The sequence below is a fragment of the Cebus imitator genome, unplaced genomic scaffold, assembly GCF_001604975.1.
Source record: "Cebus imitator isolate Cc_AM_T3 unplaced genomic scaffold, Cebus_imitator-1.0 Scaffold21, whole genome shotgun sequence".
Taxonomy (NCBI): domain Eukaryota; kingdom Metazoa; phylum Chordata; class Mammalia; order Primates; family Cebidae; genus Cebus; species Cebus imitator.
This window is the reverse complement of record NW_016107336.1, coordinates 7,647,134-7,667,556: the sequence shown is the minus strand read 5'-3', so window position 1 is coordinate 7,667,556 and position 20,423 is coordinate 7,647,134. Positions and strand designations below refer to the sequence as shown.

The 20,423-nt window shown below is 43.6% G+C and overlaps 1 protein-coding gene across 2 annotated transcripts in view; it reads left to right on the top strand.

Moving 5' to 3' along the window:
* Window positions 1–20,423, top strand: part of OSBPL10 (oxysterol binding protein like 10) — a 338,334-nt gene that overhangs the window by 103,501 nt on the left and 214,410 nt on the right. For both annotated transcript variants that reach the window (XM_017521674.2, XM_017521675.2), the window contains exons 2-3: window positions 8,840–9,015; window positions 11,840–11,919. In XM_017521674.2, the coding sequence (XP_017377163.1) occupies window positions 8,840–9,015; window positions 11,840–11,919 (256 nt within the window). The remainder of the gene's footprint in view (window positions 1–8,839; window positions 9,016–11,839; window positions 11,920–20,423) is intronic.

Sequence of the window (20,423 nt, the reverse complement as noted above, 5' to 3'; positions counted from 1 at the left end):
ATCACCAGCATTTGTTATTTTTTGTCTTTTTGATAGCAGCCATGCTAACTGGGATTAGATGATTCGTCATTGTGGTTTTGATTTGCATGTTCCTGATGATTAGTGATGTTGAGCGTTTTTTTTTTCATATATTTGTTGGCCATTTGTATATCCTTTGAAAAATGTCTTCAGATCATTTTTAAATGATCAATTTAAAATCAGATTTTTTTTTTCTCTGATACGGAGTCTCACTCTGTTACCCAGGCTGGAGTGCAGTGGTGTAATCTCAGTTAACTGCAACCTCTGCCTCCAGGGTTCAAGTGATTTTCCTGCCTCAGGCTCCCAAGTAGCTGTGATTATAGGCATGCACCACCAGGCCCAGCTAATTTTTTTTGTATTTTTAGTAGAGATGGGATAGTGCCATGTTGGCCAGGCTGGTCTCTAACTCCTGACCTCAGGTGATCTGCCCACCTCGGCCTCCCAAAGTGCTGGGATTGCAGGCGTGAGCCACCGTGCCCGGTCCATTATTTGTTTGTTTTCTTCGTTGTTGTTGTTGAGTTGTTTGAGTTCCTTGTATATTCTGGATATTAATCTCCTGTTAGATGAATAGTTGGCAAATATTTTTTACCATTCTGTAGATTGTCTTTTCACTCTGTTGTTTCCTTTGCTGCACAGAAGTTTTTAGTTTGATAGGATTGCATTTGTTTATTTTTGCTTTCGCTGCCGGTGCTTTTGAGGTCTTACTAATTTCTAAAATCTTTTCCCAGACTAATGTCCTGCAGCGTTTCCCCTTTGTTTTCTTCTAGTAGTTTTATAGTGTTGGGTCTTACGTTTAAGTCTTTTATCCATTTTGAGTTGACTTTTGTATAGGATGAGAGATGAGGGTCTAGTTTCTTTGTTCTGCATATGGATATCCAGTTGTTCCCGCACCATTTATTGAAGAGACTGACCTTTCTTCAATGTATGTTCTTGATTCCTTTGTCAAAAATCAGTTGGCTGTAGATACAGGAATTAATTTCTGAGTTCTCTATTCTGTTCCATTGGTCTATGTGTGTGTTTTTTTTTATGCCAGTACCAAGCTGTTTTGGATACTACAGCTTTGTAGTATATTTTGAAGTCTGGTAGTGTGTTCTAATATAATTCTTATGTAGTTGAGTATATTTGTCCTGGCTTGGTGATGAGCCTGAGGGCCCTCTGACAATTTAGTATCACTTGGGGTGTGTTGGAATCTCTATGTCTTGGTGGTTTGGGAGAATGGTGGTGTGGCAGTGGTGGGACTCTAGTCACAGATGAGTAGCTGAGAGATGTAAGAACACCACTGCGTTTCTCCAGCCATTGCCACAAATTCCAAGAGTTAAGAAGATTCCAGATTTTAAAGCTTGGCTGGGGTTGAGTTTGCCTGCAGGTGCTGTGCCTTGCACCCTGTTGTAAGATTTCTGGCTGTAGGATCCAGCGTCTTCCTTCTAGGAAGTTTGGTTATCAGGAGAGAAATTCTCGAGGGCTTAGTATTAAGGTTTTTGAGTATAAACTCTTCTAAGATGGCAAGACTATTACAGGGAAGGAAGAAAGTTTCTTTTCTTCCCTCCAGGTTGAGCATATTTTGGGGTTGTATATTGTGCTTTCCTTCACCACAATGATTAAGGCTAAGCCCCAACTGGACATGTGTAGATACCTCCTATGTGGCACTGGTAGCTCCAAAAAGGAAACTTTTTTGCAGAACTTTAATCTGTTGTCTCTGGAGATGAGAAGGTTTCAATAAATGATTACTAGATGACATTAGTTTCAAAGACATATGGGACACTCAGGAAAATGCATCTGTAATTTGGCCTCCCACTTCCCATACTGAGGGTGCTTTATTTTGCTGATTTGTCCTGCGTTTTTCTGTAAGTAGTAGACTGGAAGTTTTATAAACAAGGTGCTTCGTGATCGCAGAGATGTGATGTTTTAGATGTTTGTGCACAGTAGGGACCTGGAAGGCAGTGAAACCTCCAGAATCAGTGTGTTCACTGCTGGAAAGAACCGCTCCTTCCAGCTCTCTCCAGGCACCAGGCAAATCTTTTGGTGGGAACCATGGTGTGGGGAGAAGCTGAAGGTAGGGAGGGTCTCTGTCTCTGACATTTGTGTGTTTGTGGGGGCGTCTGTCAACTGTGATTCTGGAAGAGTCGGGTAGTAGCTGTCCCACTTGGAGAAGGGTCTTAAGCGGAAGAACTTGCCATGGTTCCATTGGTCAGGACAAGCTGGGGTGCAGAAGTCTGTTCACACCTTGCTCACGCAGTCTAGCAGTTTGGAACAGATGCATCTCAGAAGACAGAGGCCTGGGGAAGGCGCGGCAGATCTCAGCAGGGAGGCCCACCTCTCCACCAGGCTGTGGTCTGCTGGGAGCTCAGTGCCCATTCCTCTTTCATGTGGTGGGCCTGGGTAGGTAAGAGGCCTCCACGGCCCTGGCTATCTTGTATGGCAGTGAGAGGCTGATCCTCACCAGGGCTCAGAGGAGTCTGAGCCCCTCGTGGTAACAGCAGTAATGTGGCTATGAAAGGTGTGCTGCTCAGTCATTAAGGAGAGGGCCATAACCTCCCCTTCTTGGACTTTTTATGCTTGTTGTTTTGATTTTCACTTTTAAATTTAGATGAAATGATTTTGCTTTTTGTCAGGACCAGACTGTCTAGCAAAGTTCTTCAATGAAAGATTTTTTCATGCATGTTTGTAATTCTCTTGTAGTTTCACTGTAACTTCTGGCTGTTGGCATGAGTGAGCTGTTTCCTGCTGCACCTGCCCATCCCTTCTCCTTCCTTCCTTTTTTTTCTTTTTTGAGACAGAGTTACACTCTTGCTGCCCAGGCTGGAGTGCGATGGCGCCATCATGGCTCACTGCAACCTCTACCTCTTGGGATCAAGCGATTCTTCTGCCTCAGCCTCCCAAGTAGCTAGGATTACAAGCACCTGCTGCCATGTCTGGCTAATTTTTATTTGTAATTTTAGTAGAGATGGGGTTTTGCCATGTTTGCCAGGCTGGTCTTGAACTCCTGACCTCAGATGATCTTCCCACCTCAGCCTCCCAAAGTGCTGGGATTACAGGTGTAAGCGACCACACCCGGCCACTCCTTTCTATTTCTCTTCCTGTCTGGGGTTTGGCAAAGGGTTCTTGGTGCACTCCTAGGCCCAGTTCCGTCCGCCACAGAGTAAACATGTATACTTTTGTCAACTTTTAGATCCTAAAGTTGAACTAAACATTAATGAAACTATGTCAGGTAGATGGGGGTGTAGAGGCAGCGGTGAAACGGGTACACCTGTGCAGATGGATGATCCCTGAGAGATGCAAGGCTGAGAAGGCACAGTGAGTAGGTCAGGGCAGTGCAGTGTGTGGACGTGAGTGAATGAGAACATGTGCAAGTGAGTGTGAATATGTGTGAATGCATCTTCAAGTGTGAGTGCATGGGTGGTTATGAATGTAAGTGTGTAACACTTCTGAGACCTCCAGTTGTGCAAGTGTGCATGAGTTTGTAAGTATATGAGTGTGAATATTGTAAGCGTGAATGCAAACTTGTGTGAGTGTGTTTATGTGTATAGTGTGTGAGATGCATGTGTGTGGGCATCAGTGAGTGTGTCACATATGTAAGTGCATGTGAGGGTACATACGTGTGCATTTGTGTGGTTTTTTAGTAGAGGTGGAGTTTCTCCTTGTTGGTCTGGCTGGTCTCGAACTCCCGAGCTCAGATGATCCGCCTGTCTCGGCCTCCCAAAGTGTTGGGATTACAGGTGTGAACCACCGCACTGGCCTGTTCCATTTGTGTTTCTTTTGGAAACAATGGGTTTGTCTGAAGGATGTTACTAGGCAGTGGCTTGTCCTCAGCCCTCTCCAGGAAGGGGCCTGCTCCTGCCCTGTCTCCCAGCTTTGGGACTGGGCAGGGGTTCCACCAAGAAGCTAGCCCGGTGAGAATGAAGATGGCTTTCCCCATGCATTCGTTTGCTTTCTTCCCTCGTTCTCCCTTCCTCCCCACGGCATGTGCTTTGATTTTTTTCCCCCTCATTTATTGATGATACTTTTAACATAGCAAAGAAAAATATGTTCTTTCTGTGTACAAGGACGTTCACCAACACAGCAGTCAGATTGCACACTGTAGCTTCAAGAGGTTAATTAAAAAACCCCAGAACCTAGGAATTAGATTTGCCTTATTCCGAACTTTAGAATGGAACATCTTTAAAAATGTTTCAAGATTTTATCTAACAATTTCACTTGGTTTAATGAAGCCTGATCCAGAAATATGGTTAACTTTTTCATTTAGAATGAAAGCTGTGACTTTCAGATACAGCTGCAGGCCCCTAACCACAGTAGCTGACAGCCATGACCCTGCGGGAAACCAAATTTAATTTCTTTCCTCCCAGGGAATGTGACACACAGGAATTGTTCTTACGGCTCTACGGGCAGTCCGTACCTACCTGTGACATAAGCGGACTTACCTGTCAAAGGCCATGCTGAAAGAACACTTCGTCTGTTGCAATTTGTAATCAGTTAATATCCCATCAGTTCCCTTCAAATATGATAAAAATGTTAACTGCCTTTAGGGAGGAGGAAATTATTGGTAACTCTGTTCAATACACACGATTCACACCTGTGCATTCACATTTAAACTGTTCTAGAAAACGGTGGAAGCATGTTCTTTTTTTCTATCTGAGGCAGAAAGTTAGAGTTGTCAGTTTGAAATAGGCAATGTGAAAAATCATTAATGTGTCCCTATATCCTGTATAATGTGACATTGGTTGGCTGTTCTGTCATCCTTACTGGAAAAAATAAAACCGCACTCAATTCATTTCTTTGTACCAGCTCCTGAATAATGTCCTCTTTAAATATATAGTAACTTGTTTGAACAGGATGCATTCGGAAAGCTGGCAAGCTGGCGGCTCTCTGTGGGTAAGATGATAGGAATGGTCAGGAGAGAGAGGGTAAGCCTTTGCTTCATTCCAGTCAGCGGTGTAGAGTGGATGGGGAAACTGAGGCCAAGTTACTTTGCCTTTTCCTTGAAAGTTTATCTCCTTTTCTGTTTCCCTCTGTGGATGAGTGACATGCAGCCCGGCGCGGTGGCTCACGCCTATAATCCCAGCACTTTGGGAGGCCGAGGCGGGTGGATCACCTGAGGTTAGGAGTTTGAGACCAGCCTGGCCAACATGGTGAAATCCCATCTCCACTAAAAATACAAAAATTAGCCGGGTGTGGTGACACGCGCCTATAATCCTAGCTGCTTGGGAGGCTGGGACAGGAGAGTCATTTGAACCCAGGAGGCGGAGGTTGTAGTAAGCCAACATCACACCATTGCAGCGCAGTCTGGGCTACAGAGCGAGACTCCGTCTCAAAACAAACAAACCAAAAAGAGTGGCATGTTTATCAAAGGGGATGCTGCATCTCCGTCTGCAGGTGTGTGTAGCGGGCACACACGACACGGTGTGCTGTAGTGTGAGCCTACCTCGTCTCCTTCCTCAGCTTGAAAGGATGACGGTTCATGTTCTGACATGCCATGGGCATGGTCTGCACAGCTGCACTCAAAATGACATTAAATATAGGTCAAGTGGAAGATACTCCTTAAGAGAAGGCCGAGTCAGCACTTAAATAATTTGACCATTGGCGCTCAGAAGTTACCCTGGTTTTTCCGTCATTGAGGGAGTTTGGCTTTTGCCCCACATTAAACAGCAGGAGCAAATTTCAAGTAGAAGGATGTGAACCTAGAGATAAAAAGGTTTTTTTTGGTGTCTTTGTTAATGTAAGGCTAGCAAGCTGCTGTAATAGATCTTGATCCCCGTGGCCTAAACTTTTTTTCTTATTAATACAGTGGTCTGATGTGTGTGTTGCTCAGTGGGTGACACCCTTCCAGGTGCTGATTCAGGGACCCGGACTCTTCTGAGTCATGCTGTAGGTTGTCTCCGTTCCAGTGTGTGTGCGCGTGCATGTGTGTGTGCGTGCATGTGCGTGCGTGCATGTGTGTGTGTGCGTGCGTGTGTGTGCGTGCATGTGTGTGTGCACACTTCTGCTCACATTTTATTAGCTAAAGCTCAGAGAGCCACACCCTAAGTGCAGGGAAAGCTGAGAAGTATGCTCTGTATGTGACTTCTCTGGAAGAGGAGGAAAGGGTTTTGTTGATGGTAGATTATGCCAGTGATTTTCACACCACCCGCATCAGATTACCTGGAAGCTTATTAAAACACAGCTTCCCGGGCTCCTCCCCCAGAGTTTCTGATTCAGCAGGGCTTGGGTGAGGCTCAAGATATCCCGTTTCCAACAAGATCCCAGGTGACGTTGTTACTGCCGGCTTGGGGATCACACTTTGAATAGCCTTGGTTCTGACACATTTTTGCGTCTTCATTTATTCATGCTGTTCATGAGAACCAGAAATAGCTCTATTTAAGAATGACTTGAGAGGGAAGAGGGAAGAAGGGTAGAGTAGATAGTAGTCTTGGCCAGGCCATCTGAAATGTTAAAAATAATTCAAAGTGGATGATTTCTTAGAGGAGCTGGAGCTTTGCAGGACTGTGACCCGGGCAGTCCTGTGCTAATGAGATGGCCGCGCCTTGCTCCCTGGCAGGAGCCATAAGTAGGGCCCTCTATTGCCAGGCAAAGGGGCTTTCAGCTTCGTTATCTCTGTTGGAGCAGGGAGGTTTGGAGAATGAAGTATGTAAGTAGGCCCCGGAGAAGTGACATGGAGAAGTTACAAGGAAGAACTTGAGTGAGAATCAAGGGGTTTGTGCTTGCCGGAGTAGGCCCAAGCCTGGACTTTGGACACAGAAGAGTTGGACTTGGATTTTTAATTTCTTCAAGTCTCAGGAGATTTGCCACATGGGGATAACATCTATTCTGTTAAGTTGTTGTGAGAATCAACGAGGTTAGAGATTCGTAAACTTTCCTGATTGGTGGTGCTTCTAGGTTAAAATAAACATCTAACAGATTCATTTTTTAAGTGGTTCGTTCCAAACAACCTCATGCATATTTATGTCCAAACAACTCAGTAGCTATTTGAAAAAATACTACATATCAATTTAAAGAAAAATTTTAGTTTCTTGAATAACCACAATTACTTACTAATGGGATGTGTGTACCTGTGGGTACGACACAGCGTCTCAAACCTCGGAACCGTACCGGACATGGCTGTTCTTTTTTCCTGTTCTATGTCGATGTTTTTTTAATTGCAGCACCTGCTGAAACTCTTTGTAAAAATATGATGGCATCAAAAAGAATGCAGGAGTGAAAGGCAGTATTAAAACCGTGAAAGCTCCCTGAGTTAGCAGTACAGACGGTATCTGACCTATGTTGAATCTCGCCACGTATCCCTCAAAAATGTAAAAGAGATTGCATCCATCAGTTCACTGTGTGACCCAGGTGCTTTGATGTGCGGATGGAGAAATGCGGGACTTGGTAGGGTTTTCCTTATTCATTCCTTTCACAAATGTTAGCTGAGTAGCAGTGAAGTATCAGGCACAGTGCTGGGAGCTGTGGGGAGGAAAACACTTCACCCACAGAGTGTGGTCTCATGGGGAAAACCAGACATTGAATCAGATAATCACACAAATGTAGACTTCCCCTGGGGCCAGTGCCATGAGCCAGCATTTTAAGGTGCTATAAGAAAGAATATTTGACCTAGTCAAGGGAAGTTAACATGGCAAGAAGGGGTAGGAACCATATTCCAGGCAGGAGGAATAGCATTCTGGGCAAGTGTTTTTCAAACTATCTGTGGTGAAGAGCCTGCTTCCCCCCATCCGCCAATGGCACTGTTGTTGATTCTTGACTGGTATGTAGCTTGTGCGGACCGTGTGTGTTTGACAATATCTCAGCTGTTGAGGCTTGTCCAGCTGATCCATGCATTTGAATACTGAAACAAAGCCAAATGCAGGGAATGTTTCCAAAGGCTGCAGTGGACTGGTAGCAGTTTGTAGACCATTAAAATGTGCAGACCACACTTTATAACTGCTCTAGACAGTGAGAACAGCATGTGCAAAGGTCCTGTGGTAGGAGGCAACTTGGTGACTATGAAGGAAGAGAGAAAGACTAGTGTCAGTGGAAGATAAAGTGAGAAGGCAGAAAAGTCAGCGGGCCTGGGCCTCAAGGCCACAGTAAGAATCTGAGGCCCAGATGAAGACGTTTCCATCCTGGTGGAGAAGAGGAAGTTGTCTCGACTACTTCCTAGGTAATAGCTTGAGAAAATTAACAGGCCAGACATTTGGCTACAAAGATGCATTGTGTGATTTGGGCAAATGGCAGTTCTCCTCCTTCTACCATCGATGTAGAGTTCAGTGGCATTTCAGCCTCCCAGGGCAGGGAGGATCCTTGCCTTGGTGTGAGTGGGCCTGCTGGAGTGTGTCCAGGTGGTCGCAGAAGCACCTCCAGTTCCCTGACAGATGCTGTCAGGTGCTCAGGCTCCGTATGGTACCCATGCCACTGGCAGGAAGTTGGAGACCACGCGTGCTGCTGCTATCTGGGTGTGAAGCTACCTCTCCTGGTGGCCTTGTGAATTCCAGCTGTTCCTGTGAATTCATTTGGGGCATGTTACAAGAGTCTGTGTTGCAGTCCTTCTGCCAGCCTCTGCCATTCTGAGGTTGAATGGTATCCATGGGTACCAGGTGAAGGGTGGGCATGGCACAAATCCTGGGTGGACCTGGCCCTTGCCCACAGTGCCCCATTATGAGCTCTGTTCTGATTTAAGAATCCAGTGCCCTCTCCCTGCTCGGGCTGACTTCTTTGGGCATCTGGGAGGGACTTTTGATTTCCAGCTTCATGCGTCTGCAGTCTCGATGTTGACTTCGGATCACTTCGCTTTTCTGCCTTGCTGCGCAGAAGAGGGTAGGAGAGGAAAACGATGACGTGTGGTTTCTCTGTGCAGGTACTTCGTGCTGGATTTCGAGGCTGGCATCCTGCAGTATTTTGTGAATGAGCAAAGCAAACACCAGAAGCCGCGAGGAGCCCTGTCTCTGTCCGGAGCCATAGTGTCCCTGAGCGACGAAGCTCCGCACATGCTGGTCGTGTACTCTGCTAACGGAGAGATGTTTAAACTGAGAGGTGCGTCCTTCTCCCAGTCACTTTGCAGACAGGCCTCATGGGCTCTGTTTATTGTTACCATGGCGATGGCGCTCTTGTTTTTCGATTTTTTGTTTTTTTAAATTACCGTTGACAGTTTGCTGTGTGGGGAGGACTCTGGTGACACACATTGCCCCTCTTATCCCTGGGGTGGGGAGATGGAGCTGACATTAGGAATGCCTCGTCCTAATTAACTGAGGAATTAAGGACAAAGGAAAAGTGAGTGATTGCCAAGGCAGCGCACCTTAGGACTTTGAAGATCTTGAGTATTAGCTCATGATGTTTTCTTTGACCTGATAGTGTGACTCTTCACTCTAGTGCCCTGTGAGGGCTGTGCTGTGAGGGCTCAACACGCCCTCTAAAGGTCCTAGTATCCTCCCCGCAAAGTTTAGTAAAATGCCCCTTTGAGTTTTATTCAATCTGCTTTAGTAGAGCCTGGTGAGAAGCTACCTGGAATGGAGTTAGTGACCCTTTGCATGCTTCCTTCCCTTTTCTTTGCTCCTTCAAAATGGATATCTTTGCTTTAACAATGAAAAAAAGAAAATAAATACCTGCCCAGCATCCCAGAAAGGAGGATGACTTTCCAGGGAGTCCAGCATTCACCCTCAAGACACATCCGTCGCACAGAAATGTCAGACTTGTAATAAAATTACAGTGTAATTTGATTGCTAGATCATTCCACCAGGATCTGTTATGGTTGCATTGCTGTGATTCTTCTGCCACTTCTCTTCTAATAAAATAATGAAACAGCAAATCCAAATGCCCACATGTGCACGTGCGCATACACACACACACACCCCCCCCCCCCACCATACGGATATGCAGAGACTATATTATTTATCAAGGCCTGAGAAAAGGTAGTATGTATTAAGTATTGAGAGGTGGTTGAAAATTCTGCCTTTTTAATGTAACATTTTCTTTTGACTAAGTAAGAGCTAAGTACGAAGAAATGGTGCTTGCTGTCTGCACTTGACCATGACTGGTTGCCTCTGCAGAGTCTGACTGAGGGACTGGATTCCTCACCTCGTAGCCCAGCTTTACTACCCAAGAGATGGAATAAACTAATGTTTATTATCCATATACAACTCATATTTCAGAATCTATAAAACAATCCAAAAACGTATGAATTAAAAAAATTATGTCTATAGTTGACAAAAATTTTTCAGGAATGTGATAAGATTTATGCTCTCTTTTGAGATTCATGCAGTGTGCATTCCAGCTGGCTAGATTTATATGGTCCTTGGCTTCGCTTTGCCATTTATTGGTTAATAAATTATCAGTGCAGAAACAGTAGTCGGCAAAAAACTGATTGGCACTTTCCACCCTGCCTGTGGTTTATAAAATGACACAAATGCATGCAAAAGAAAAATCTGACTAATTTGACAGTTGAGCAATTGAGCCATCTTTTTTTGCCATGGAATCATTACTATCCTTTGGATTATTAAACCCTAGGTTTTTTTTAGAGGGCAATTTTAATAGCAAATATAGAGGTTTTATGATCTGCATGGGATAGTCACCAGTGCTAAATTTAGCTAAAACTTAACTATAAAAAAGTCAAGGTAAATTCCTGCATGTATCCGGCTTGTCCTTAGCCGGTCCCACAAGGAACTGGCTGTTGGTGTCTCATTTCACATCTTACCTGCACGCAGTAGGAGTTGGATCACGATGTCATGAGACGCAGAGTTTTTGGGAATATTTTTGATGCGGAGCTTTTGGCTAGCACTGCCACAAACTGGCAATTCTTTCAGTTTACTAAGGAAAAATACCCTAATTTCTGCAAAACCCTTTGTCTTTGGAAGTTCATTTCACCCGGAACCCTGTAAATCAGACTTGCGCAATAGGCCTCTTGGCAGACAAATCATTTGGGATTTGGAGGGGCCATCTTTATGCCTTAAGTGGGACTAAGCCAAAGAATTTCCCACTTGGTAACTCAAGATTTCTTCTCTGGAAAGTTTGAGCTGAAGTCAGGTTTTATGGACAAAATGACACTTAGTGCCCGTGTTTTAAACAGTTACGGTTTCCAGGAAATCATGGTTTTTTGCTTTTCATAGTCAACCTTACAGCTAGTGTTATAATATTTATGCAGTTAGTTATGTGGTTAAGTTGATGATTTAGGTTTCGTTAGAGCTTGTTACGTGCCCATGATATTTAAGAATAACTTTTTATATATATTACTTGAGAGCTAGGGTATACATGGAAGAACATGGCTAGACGATATGACTACTTGTACGTTAATGTCTCTGTGGGGAAATTTGAGGCTCTCTAAGGCAGCATTTGATACCTTCCTCTATCCAGTCATGTGAATCTTTGAGAACACATATTAAAATGGTAATTCAACTGCATGCCTGTTTCGTAAATGCCAATAACACCACAGTACAGCTCTGGTACGTAGCAAAGCCCCCTGAAAAAATGCCCTTTGCAACTCATATGCAGCTACCCAAGGTTAGAGGCATTTGAAAATGAGCATGTGGTTCCTTCCCTGCTGCCTTTTTAAAGAAGTATTATAGAAATGATTTTTTCAGAGGAGATTTAAAAAATGGCAGAATTATTCTCATAAAGAGTATTTCAGAATCCATTTTTGCTGTGGCTCAAGAGAGGATTTTCCGCGGAGAGTCAGTGCAGCCTGTGTGTTGGTGTGAGCACAGGCCGCCTGAGAACGTGGTGAGCTGCGCTCGCCGGCTTCCCCACCTCCTCTCTACCTTTCACTCCCCAGGCTCCCCACCTGCTTAGGTGGGTGTAGAAATAAGTTGGATGTGTTTTGGAGCAATCTCCGCAAGCATTTCTTTGTCTGTTTTCTCTATTTTAGCTGCTGATGCAAAAGAGAAACAGTTTTGGGTGACTCAGCTTCGAGCTTGCGCCAAATACCACATGGAAATGAGTTCTAAGGTAAGTAACCATTAGAAAGGAAGGAGCCATTCAAATAACCTGCGTGGCTTTTAGCCTCATTATTTGTTTCTATGGGGAAGGTGTTTTTCAGGTTATTTTAAAAGTTACCCGCTGCAGTGGAATTCCTACCTGTCCTGCAGCACATAAATTTAAAGCCAGGATAAAGTAGTAGAATGTTCTCGTAGGTAGAATACAAAGGCATGCAGACACTGTAGGAACCGAATCTGGAAAGTCACTTTTGCATTCTGTTGTCGATTTAGGCAGCTGTTAATTGGTCTGTTGAGACGCTCTAGCGGATGGTTTCATTTTGGAGGCAGAGTTGCCAGATTTACAGTTCGTGAACACTTGTAGCCATCACTGATGCTTAAATGAAACTTAGACCCTGAATTGCTCATGGACTTTGTAAGGAGCTTCTGCATTCCTAGTGTATAAAAATGTTCTCCGGTAATTTGGCATCCAAGCATGCTTTATTTTCTCCTGGGGATCTTGTGTTAGGTGTGCAGTGGGTACGAGGTGGATTTTCATGGATTACTGTGGAGGATTTTCAGTCGTTATAATACAGGAAATAATTTCAAAATATATTTATGTAGGGCAATAAATATTTGTTAAAATTCATGTTCCATGGGGTACTCCTTTAGATCATTAGTTCAAATATAGTTTTTGTATCCAACTGCTATCTTTTTCCATATTCCATGCATCTGGTAGAAAGATCCATACTTCAAACTTCTGATGATTCTGTATTCTAGAGCCTGCCTGCTCCCTGGGTCAGGGTCGTGTGAGATGTCTTACTTAGATATACCTCGCTGTTCTGTCTCCAAATAGAAACTAAAATAATTTCTTCAAAATGCTTTTTTTTTTTTTTTTTAAAGAGACATCCCCTTTTTTCCTTGACTTGCTTATGATAGTGGCACTTACCTGTCATGCCTTCCTTGACTTGCCCTAAGCCGAATCTTCAGGAACTGTAGGTGCGGCCCTATTTCTAATGCATTTTCCCCCAACTGGCCTTCTTTATTTTCTAGGAATTATAGTAGGAGTTCTGGACATTTAATTGGTGCTTTATATGCACCTAGGCAGTGCAGTTTGTTTTTGTCTTTTTACTTTTTATAAACCAGAACAGAAGAGGGTAAAACTGAAAGAACTTGTCTCCGCCTATTGCCGTATGTGCTCCTTAGAGATGGTCGCGCTTAACCATTCTTGCTTATCTTTTAGTAAATTTAGGCATGTGTTGGTATGTCTTGGTGTGTGTATGTGTATATATCTGTATGTCTGTTTTTTACATAAATGGGGTCACATGCATGCTAGTTTTGTTGTTGCTATTGTTGTGGTTTTGAGACAGAGTTCCACTCTTGTCACCCAGGCTGGAGTGCAATGGCGTGATCTTGGTTCACTGCAATCTCCACCTCTCGGGTTCAAGCGATTCTCCTACCTCGGCCTCCCGAGTAGCTGGGATGACAGGCATGTGCCACCATGCCCAGCTAATTTTTGTATTTTTAGTAGAGACAGGGTTTCTCCATGTTGGTTACGCTGGTCTCGAACTCCTGACCTCAGCCTCTGCCTGCCTCAGCCTCCCAAAGTGCTGGGATTACAGGTGAGAGCCACCTTGCCCAGCCTCTTTTTTTTTTTCTTTCTTAATAATACAGTTTTGAGATCTTTTTATATTAGGCACATGGATTTACTTTCACTCCTTTTTGTATGGCCAGATGGTGTTCTTAGGAATGGATGTCAGTGCTTTATTTAAGTCTCCTACTGATGGAAAGTTAGAGTTGCTTCCTTATTGCTATTGTCACATATAATGCTGTAATACATGACATCTTTGTGCATATATATTCTTATACCTCTAGGTGTATAATCTGTAGGATGAATTTATACCAGTGCAATTGCTGGATCATAGAATATGTCTTTGAAATTTTCATTGGCGATGCTATATTGTCTTGCACAACAGTGGCCCTTATTTTTGCTTCCACTATTCTGTGTGAAAGGGTTTGTTTCCCCCTCTCATTAACTGGGTGTTGTTAACATTCAGGTTTTTATATTCTCACAGATCAAAAATGGATACCTCATTATGTTTAATTTCATGTCTAAAATCATGACTGGGGCCAAGTATGTCTTCAAATGTTTATTGGCCATTTAAAAAAATAATACAGGCTGCCAATTTATATCCTTTACTTGTTTTTCTGTTGAGCTCATTTCTTCCTCTTGATTTGCAGTGGCTCTTTGTGGACGAAGGATTTCTTTTTTTGGGCTGTCATTTGTACTGTTGATATTTTTTTCTAGTAGACAATTTGTATTTTGAATTTGAATAAAATTTTTGCTATGTGGAATATTTAAGTTTTTGCAGTCAAGTTTATGAATATTTTTATTTTTGGCTTTTGGTTTTGTATTGTAGTTAGAAAGGGCCCTCTGCTGCAAAATTATGAAAATGTTCTTCACTGTTTTCAAGGAGTTTATAGGTTAGTTATCATATTTGAATCACTGATTCATCTGGAATTTATTTTGGGAGTGGGAATTGAGGTAGGGGAACCAACTTTAAGTACATTAAGATTTCGATGAATCATTGTAGAAAATAAAAATTGAAGGTGTCTTAATGGTAGTAAAAAAAAAAAAAATTGAAAATTCTTGGAAGCAGAATTTGATTTCCTGATGTATTCTCTGGTTAGCTTCGGGGATACTGACCCATCTATTAATATTAGAATCAAAATAAGTAATAATTTAGAAGTTGAGGCCTGGAGAATTCTTATTTGAGAACTGGAGATGAAAGTGCTATTACCACTCATTTGCCTCCTAGCTAGCATGATCAACCAGGGAATAATAATTTTAAAACTGTGAATAGACCTTATTATTCAGCATTATCAAATTCAAGGCTGCTGAAGCAGAAGTTAAATAGTGAAAACAAAGATCGGTTCAATGTGAATATAAACTTGATGTCTAGTTAACTATGGTATAGCTGCTTAACTTGCATCATGGATTTTCGGAATATATGCCAAGCCCTCCTCTTCACTATGTTTCTTCTTTATTCTCAGCAGATCAAATCCCTTCACTTTAGACTATAGAGAATGCTTTCCCCACAGCTGCTTAGAATTTTACCTTGTAAAAACTCCTAATGTAGTCTGGGCATGGTGGCTCATGCCTGTAATCCCAGCACTTTGGGAGGCCGGGGCGGGTGGACTATGAGGTCAGGAGTTCAAGAACAGCCTGACCAACATGGTGAAACCCTGTCTCTACTAAAAATGTGAAAAAGTAGCCAGGCGTGGTGGTGGGTGCCTGTAATCCCAGCTACTCGGGAGGCTGAGGCAGGAGAATCACTTGAAAATGGAAGGTGGAGGTTGCAGTGAACCGAGATCGCGCCACTGCACTGCAGCCTGGGTAACAGAGAGAGATTCCATCTCAAAAAAAAAAAAAAAGCCATAAAATCTCTTATGTAAAATCATGTTCAGGGTGGGGGAAAAAAGTATGTTCCCTGGAACAAATATTAGGCAGGTAAGATGGTGCTATGATTCAAACTCATTTTAGTAAGAATACCAGGATGGCCAGATTCATAGAACCCTAGAGCTGAAAAAGGCTTTAAGGAGGGCCCAGACGGTGGTTTCAAAACGCTGACCTGCCCCAGTCACTACCTGATGAAGTTTTCCCCAGTCTGGAAGTGAAATGACAAAAACAAGGAGAGAATTATTCCCAAAGACAGCTTTATTCAAAATAAATGACTGCTCTTCCTTTCAAAAATTATGTTACTTTGCTTTTGGTTGGTTCAAATATTCTTCCTTTCATTGTAGAAGATAAGAGAATATTGATTGCATTTTTTAAAAATGGAGGTTTATTGGAGTATAATTTGCATGCAATAAAATTTTCTCCTTTTAAGTGTAGAGTTCAGTGAGTTTTGACAAATTATACGTATAGAGTCGTGTAATCACCACTGTATCATAATTCCTCCCTGCCAGCAAGTTCCCTCATTACCTGCTTTATGATCAAGCTCCTCTCTGACCCCTCAGCAACTGGCAACTCCTGATTGGTTTCCTATTTATAGCTTTGCTTTTTCTAGAGTGTTCTATAAGTAGAATTATATGGCTTTTCACATCAAACTTCTTTTACTCAGAAAAAATTTTTGAGGCTGGGTGTGGTGACTCACACCCTGTAATTCTAGCACTTTGGGAGGCTGAGGCAGGCAGATTGCTTGAGTCTGGGAGTTCAAGACCAGCCTGGGCAACGTGGCGAAACCCTGTCTCCAAAAAATACCAAAAAAATTAGCTGGGCATGGTGGCACACATCTGTAGTCCCAGCTTCTCAGGCGGCTGAGGTGGGAGGATTGCTTGAGCCCAGGAGACAAAGGTTGCAGCAAACTGAGATTGTGACACTGTACTCCAGTCTGGGTGACAGAGCGAGACAGTGTCTCAAAAAAAAAAAAAAAAAAAGCTTTTGAGTTTCATCCATGCTGTTGTGTGTATCAGTAGTTGGTTCTGTCTTTACATTTTAGCAATTTTAGTGGAAGTATGCTACTTTTTTGTTCTTAATAGTCTACTTGCAAAAATCAAAAGTGTGAATAACCCTGTCAATTCTCAGACTTAAAAAAGCAAAAATATGTATTGGCCTTTGAAATCCAGAGGTCTGGCTGTCTCACCCAGCCTCCATTGGTTTAGACACAAGGAAGCCCCAAGCAGGAGGCAGTGTGGCTAGGACAGGAACCTTCGTCTCCCGACCTCTTGTTCTTGCTCTGACTCTAGCCTCACAGATGTTAGTTAGGGCTACCATATGCTTCCCTCTGTGGGTGGTGGGGCCCCTTCTAGGACAGTTTCTGATTCTGGATGGACAGAAACTGACAAACAACTGACAAAATTCCCCCTTTTCTCCATGTCACATAGATTGATCCGGTGGCTTCCAGTGTTATCTGAGGTGGAGTCACCCGGGTATGGGATTGGTCTGCTCGGAAGAATAGAACGCATACTTCCCCCGAAAACATGAACAAGAAAACAAACTTCCAGTCTTTAGTGCATTATAAAAATTAAGGCAGCATTGATGGGAAGAGTGTTGAGAAAGAGCCATTAAGATCTTTTTTTTTTTTTTTTTTTTGGAGATGGAGTCTTGCTCTTGTCACCCAGGCTGGAGTACAGTGGTGTGATTGCAGTTCATTACAACCTCCGCTTCCCAGATTCAAGCCGTTTTCCTGCCTCAGCCTCCTGAGTAGCTGGGATTACAGGCACCCACCACCACAACCAGCTAATTTTTGTACTTTTGGTAGAGATGGGGTTTCATCATGTTGACCAGGCTGGTCTCGAACTCCTGACCTCAGGTGTGATCCGCCTGCCTCGTTCTCCCAAAGTGCTGGGATTAGAGGTGTGAGCCACTGCGCCTGGTCAGACCATTCTTGTGAGAATCTACTTATGTATAACTTTGGAGGTCTCAACTCAAATGCAAGAAATGCAAGAGTGAGTTTCTTGCATGTTTTTTTTTTTTTTTTTTCGAGATAGGGTCTCATTCTGTTGCCCAAGCTGGCATGCAGTGGTGCAATCATGGCTCACTGCAGCCTTGACCTCCCAGGTTCTCAATCCTTCCTCCCACCTCAGCCTCTTGAGCAGCTGGGACCACAGGCGCATGCCCACCATCATGCCTGGCTAATTTTTTGTAGAAACAGCGTCTTGCTGTTCTCCAACACCTGGGCTCAAGCGATCCTCCTGCCTTGGCCTCCCAAAGTGCTGGGATTATAGCCATGAGCCACGGAGCCTGGCTTCTTGTGGTTTTTATCAAGTGGGTGGCGGTAGGAAACTTCTAGGATAGTAACAGCGTTGTTACAGGAATTCAGCAAGCATGGAGGATGAAACCGGAACTGGCCTGTTGGCGGAGGTAATGGTAATTAATACTTATATTAGTGTAGCTTCATCCGTGATAGTGTAACTCTTCACAGAGGTCCTGTGAGGTAGGTGGTATTTTTCCCTCTGTCTGTTTTTTTCACTCTGTCGTCCAGGCTGGAGTGCAGTGACCTGATTTTGGCTCACTGCCACCTCTGCCTCCTGGGTTCAAGTAATTCTCCTGCCTTAGCCTCCTGAGTAGGTGGGATTACAGGCACCCACCACCATGCCCAGCTAATTTTTTATTTTTAATAGAGGCAGGGTTTCACCATGTTGGTCAGGCTGGTCTTGAACTCCTGACCTTGTGATCTGCCCCCCTCGGCCTCCCAAAGTGCTGGGATTACAAGCATGAGCCACGGCGCCCGGTCTATTTCCATTTTTATAAGTTAGAAAATGGAGGCCAACTGAACCTAAATGACAGGCAGAAAGTCACACAGCTGTTAGGTTACTAAGCTGGGACAAAAGCCCAAATTGCTTAGCACGCTCCTTCCCCTCTCCGTCTCCTATCCTAGTTTATTGGCTTAATTTGAATAGAAAGGTTCACCCCCACCCCCCTGAACCCCCTATTTTCTTACATTGGAGGGGAAACAGTTCTGGAATAGGATGTCTGTAGTCTTTATGTAATCAGAGGAATCTTTCTTCAGTCTTCTAAATTGATTCTGATTCTGTGGTTTTCTTTAAGTGATAGTGTTTAAAATTCCATCAGCCTTTTGCACTAATTTTTGGGGAATGTAAGCTTTTTATACAAGGTGAGCATTTTGGGGAGATTCCTGTAAACCTTGAATGAACAGTGTCTTCTGATTAATTATGTCCATCTTCCAATTCATGACACTCTGGTTTAGACGTGATATTGTGGGGTTCAGAGTGAGAACATCTGTTTAAATCCCTGCTCTGCTAGTGCTGCGTTGAGCGTATCTGCTTCGGTCACTTTTGTTCCTTCTGAACCTCTGTGTCCTCATCTTTGAAGTGACGGTATCTGTCTCATAAGATTGTCATATAGCTGAAGCAAGATAGTGCAAGTGAAAGCCATTTGCTGATGTGAAGCAGTCCTGGGGGCTGGAGGCCCGGTAGCACGTGCCGATTTTCAGTAACGCTGCTGCTAGTGAGTTCAAGACTCTCGGCCGCCCTTCGTGCTTTGACAAATCCCTCAAGGAAACAACTTTGCTTTTTTAATCCAGTTGTGGGTATGTGTTTATCGGTCTGTTTTTAGACAGGCCCTATTATTTTCAAGTGACCACATCAAAGAATATAGGGTCATTCAAAATCAACAGCAGTCAGTTTTTGGGAGGGGGGAGATGAAGACATTTATGAATGGTGCTGTTTTCAAGTTACTTTTGACGTTTGTGAAAAGTGGGATAAAAAGGACAAAAGTCAGGTGATTAGGGAACATTTAAAAGACATTCATACATGAAAATTTTAGTTTCATTTTTTTCTGAGAATTTTTTTTTTTTTGAGATGGAGTTTGGCTCTTGTTGCCCAGGCTGGGGTGCAATGCCACGATCTCGGCTCAGTGCAACTCCGCCTCCTGGGTTCAAGTCCTCTGCCTCAGCCTCCTGAGTAGCTGGGATTACAGGCCACGACGCCTGCCTAATTTTGTATTTTCAGTAGAGAGAGGTTTTCTCCATGTTGGTCAGGCTGGTCTCGAACTTCTGACCTCAGGTGATTGGCCCACCTCAGCCTCCCAAAGTGTTGAGATTACAGGCATGGGCCACTGTGCCCGGCCTGACTGAGAAAAATTTTAAAGGCCAAACTTGATGGAAACTTAGAAAATTTTCAGTAGTTTTTGGATTTTTTTTTTTCTGGAGATGGAAGGTGGATTCATTTGTGGAGATGACTTGTATCTGAAGTGTAATAATAGTTCATGAATCTGCTGTGATGCTCACTGGGCTTTAGTATCTTCTCCCTGACCTTTCAGCCCTAAAGATAAGCGTGTGACAGGCAGTGACACTTACATCACTTCCTCACATAGTGCTTTGCAGCCAGCTAGGCAGTGGTGGGATGTGGTGCTTCAAAACCTGATGGCGCTTGGGGGCCGCCTTTTTGCTTCAGGTGGTTGCTTTCTGACCGGCATTCCCCATCCTCACTGCAAATGTATTCTTAGTGTCAGTTCACTGCTGGCAGCTCGCGAAGGCCTTTTTTTCTGTAATGGAAGTGGCATTATTTTTTAAAATTACGAATATTACCTGTACACCATATAAAACATTCTGAAGATGGGAAAGTATTTTAAGAAGTCACCCCAGGCCTCACCCGCAGACATAATCTGATGCTGCCATTTGGGTGTGCATCTTACAGGCACTTTTTAATGTGGGTAAATGCAGAGACGCACACGACCCCATTTGGAGGTCCGTCCTTCCCATCGTTCTTTTCTGTATATTCGTATGCACGGGAGTTTGTCCACGTTGTGTTTCATGGGCCACTTACATCTCTGTGAGGAGGGACTGTGAAGACCAGGCCTGGGCCATAGACCTACTCTGTGTTCGGGCTGTTGTATTTTTAAAGTGACTGTGACCAAGTGTTTGTTTGGGAGCCTATTTCTTAGAACATTTCTGGGATCTTCTTATGTTTTATCTTCCTACCAGTAAGCCACTTGCCCTTCCTTCTGGATCATTTCTGATGCCTTGTTCCATGTCTCCTCCTTCCCCTCTCCTCTCTCACACACACTACTAT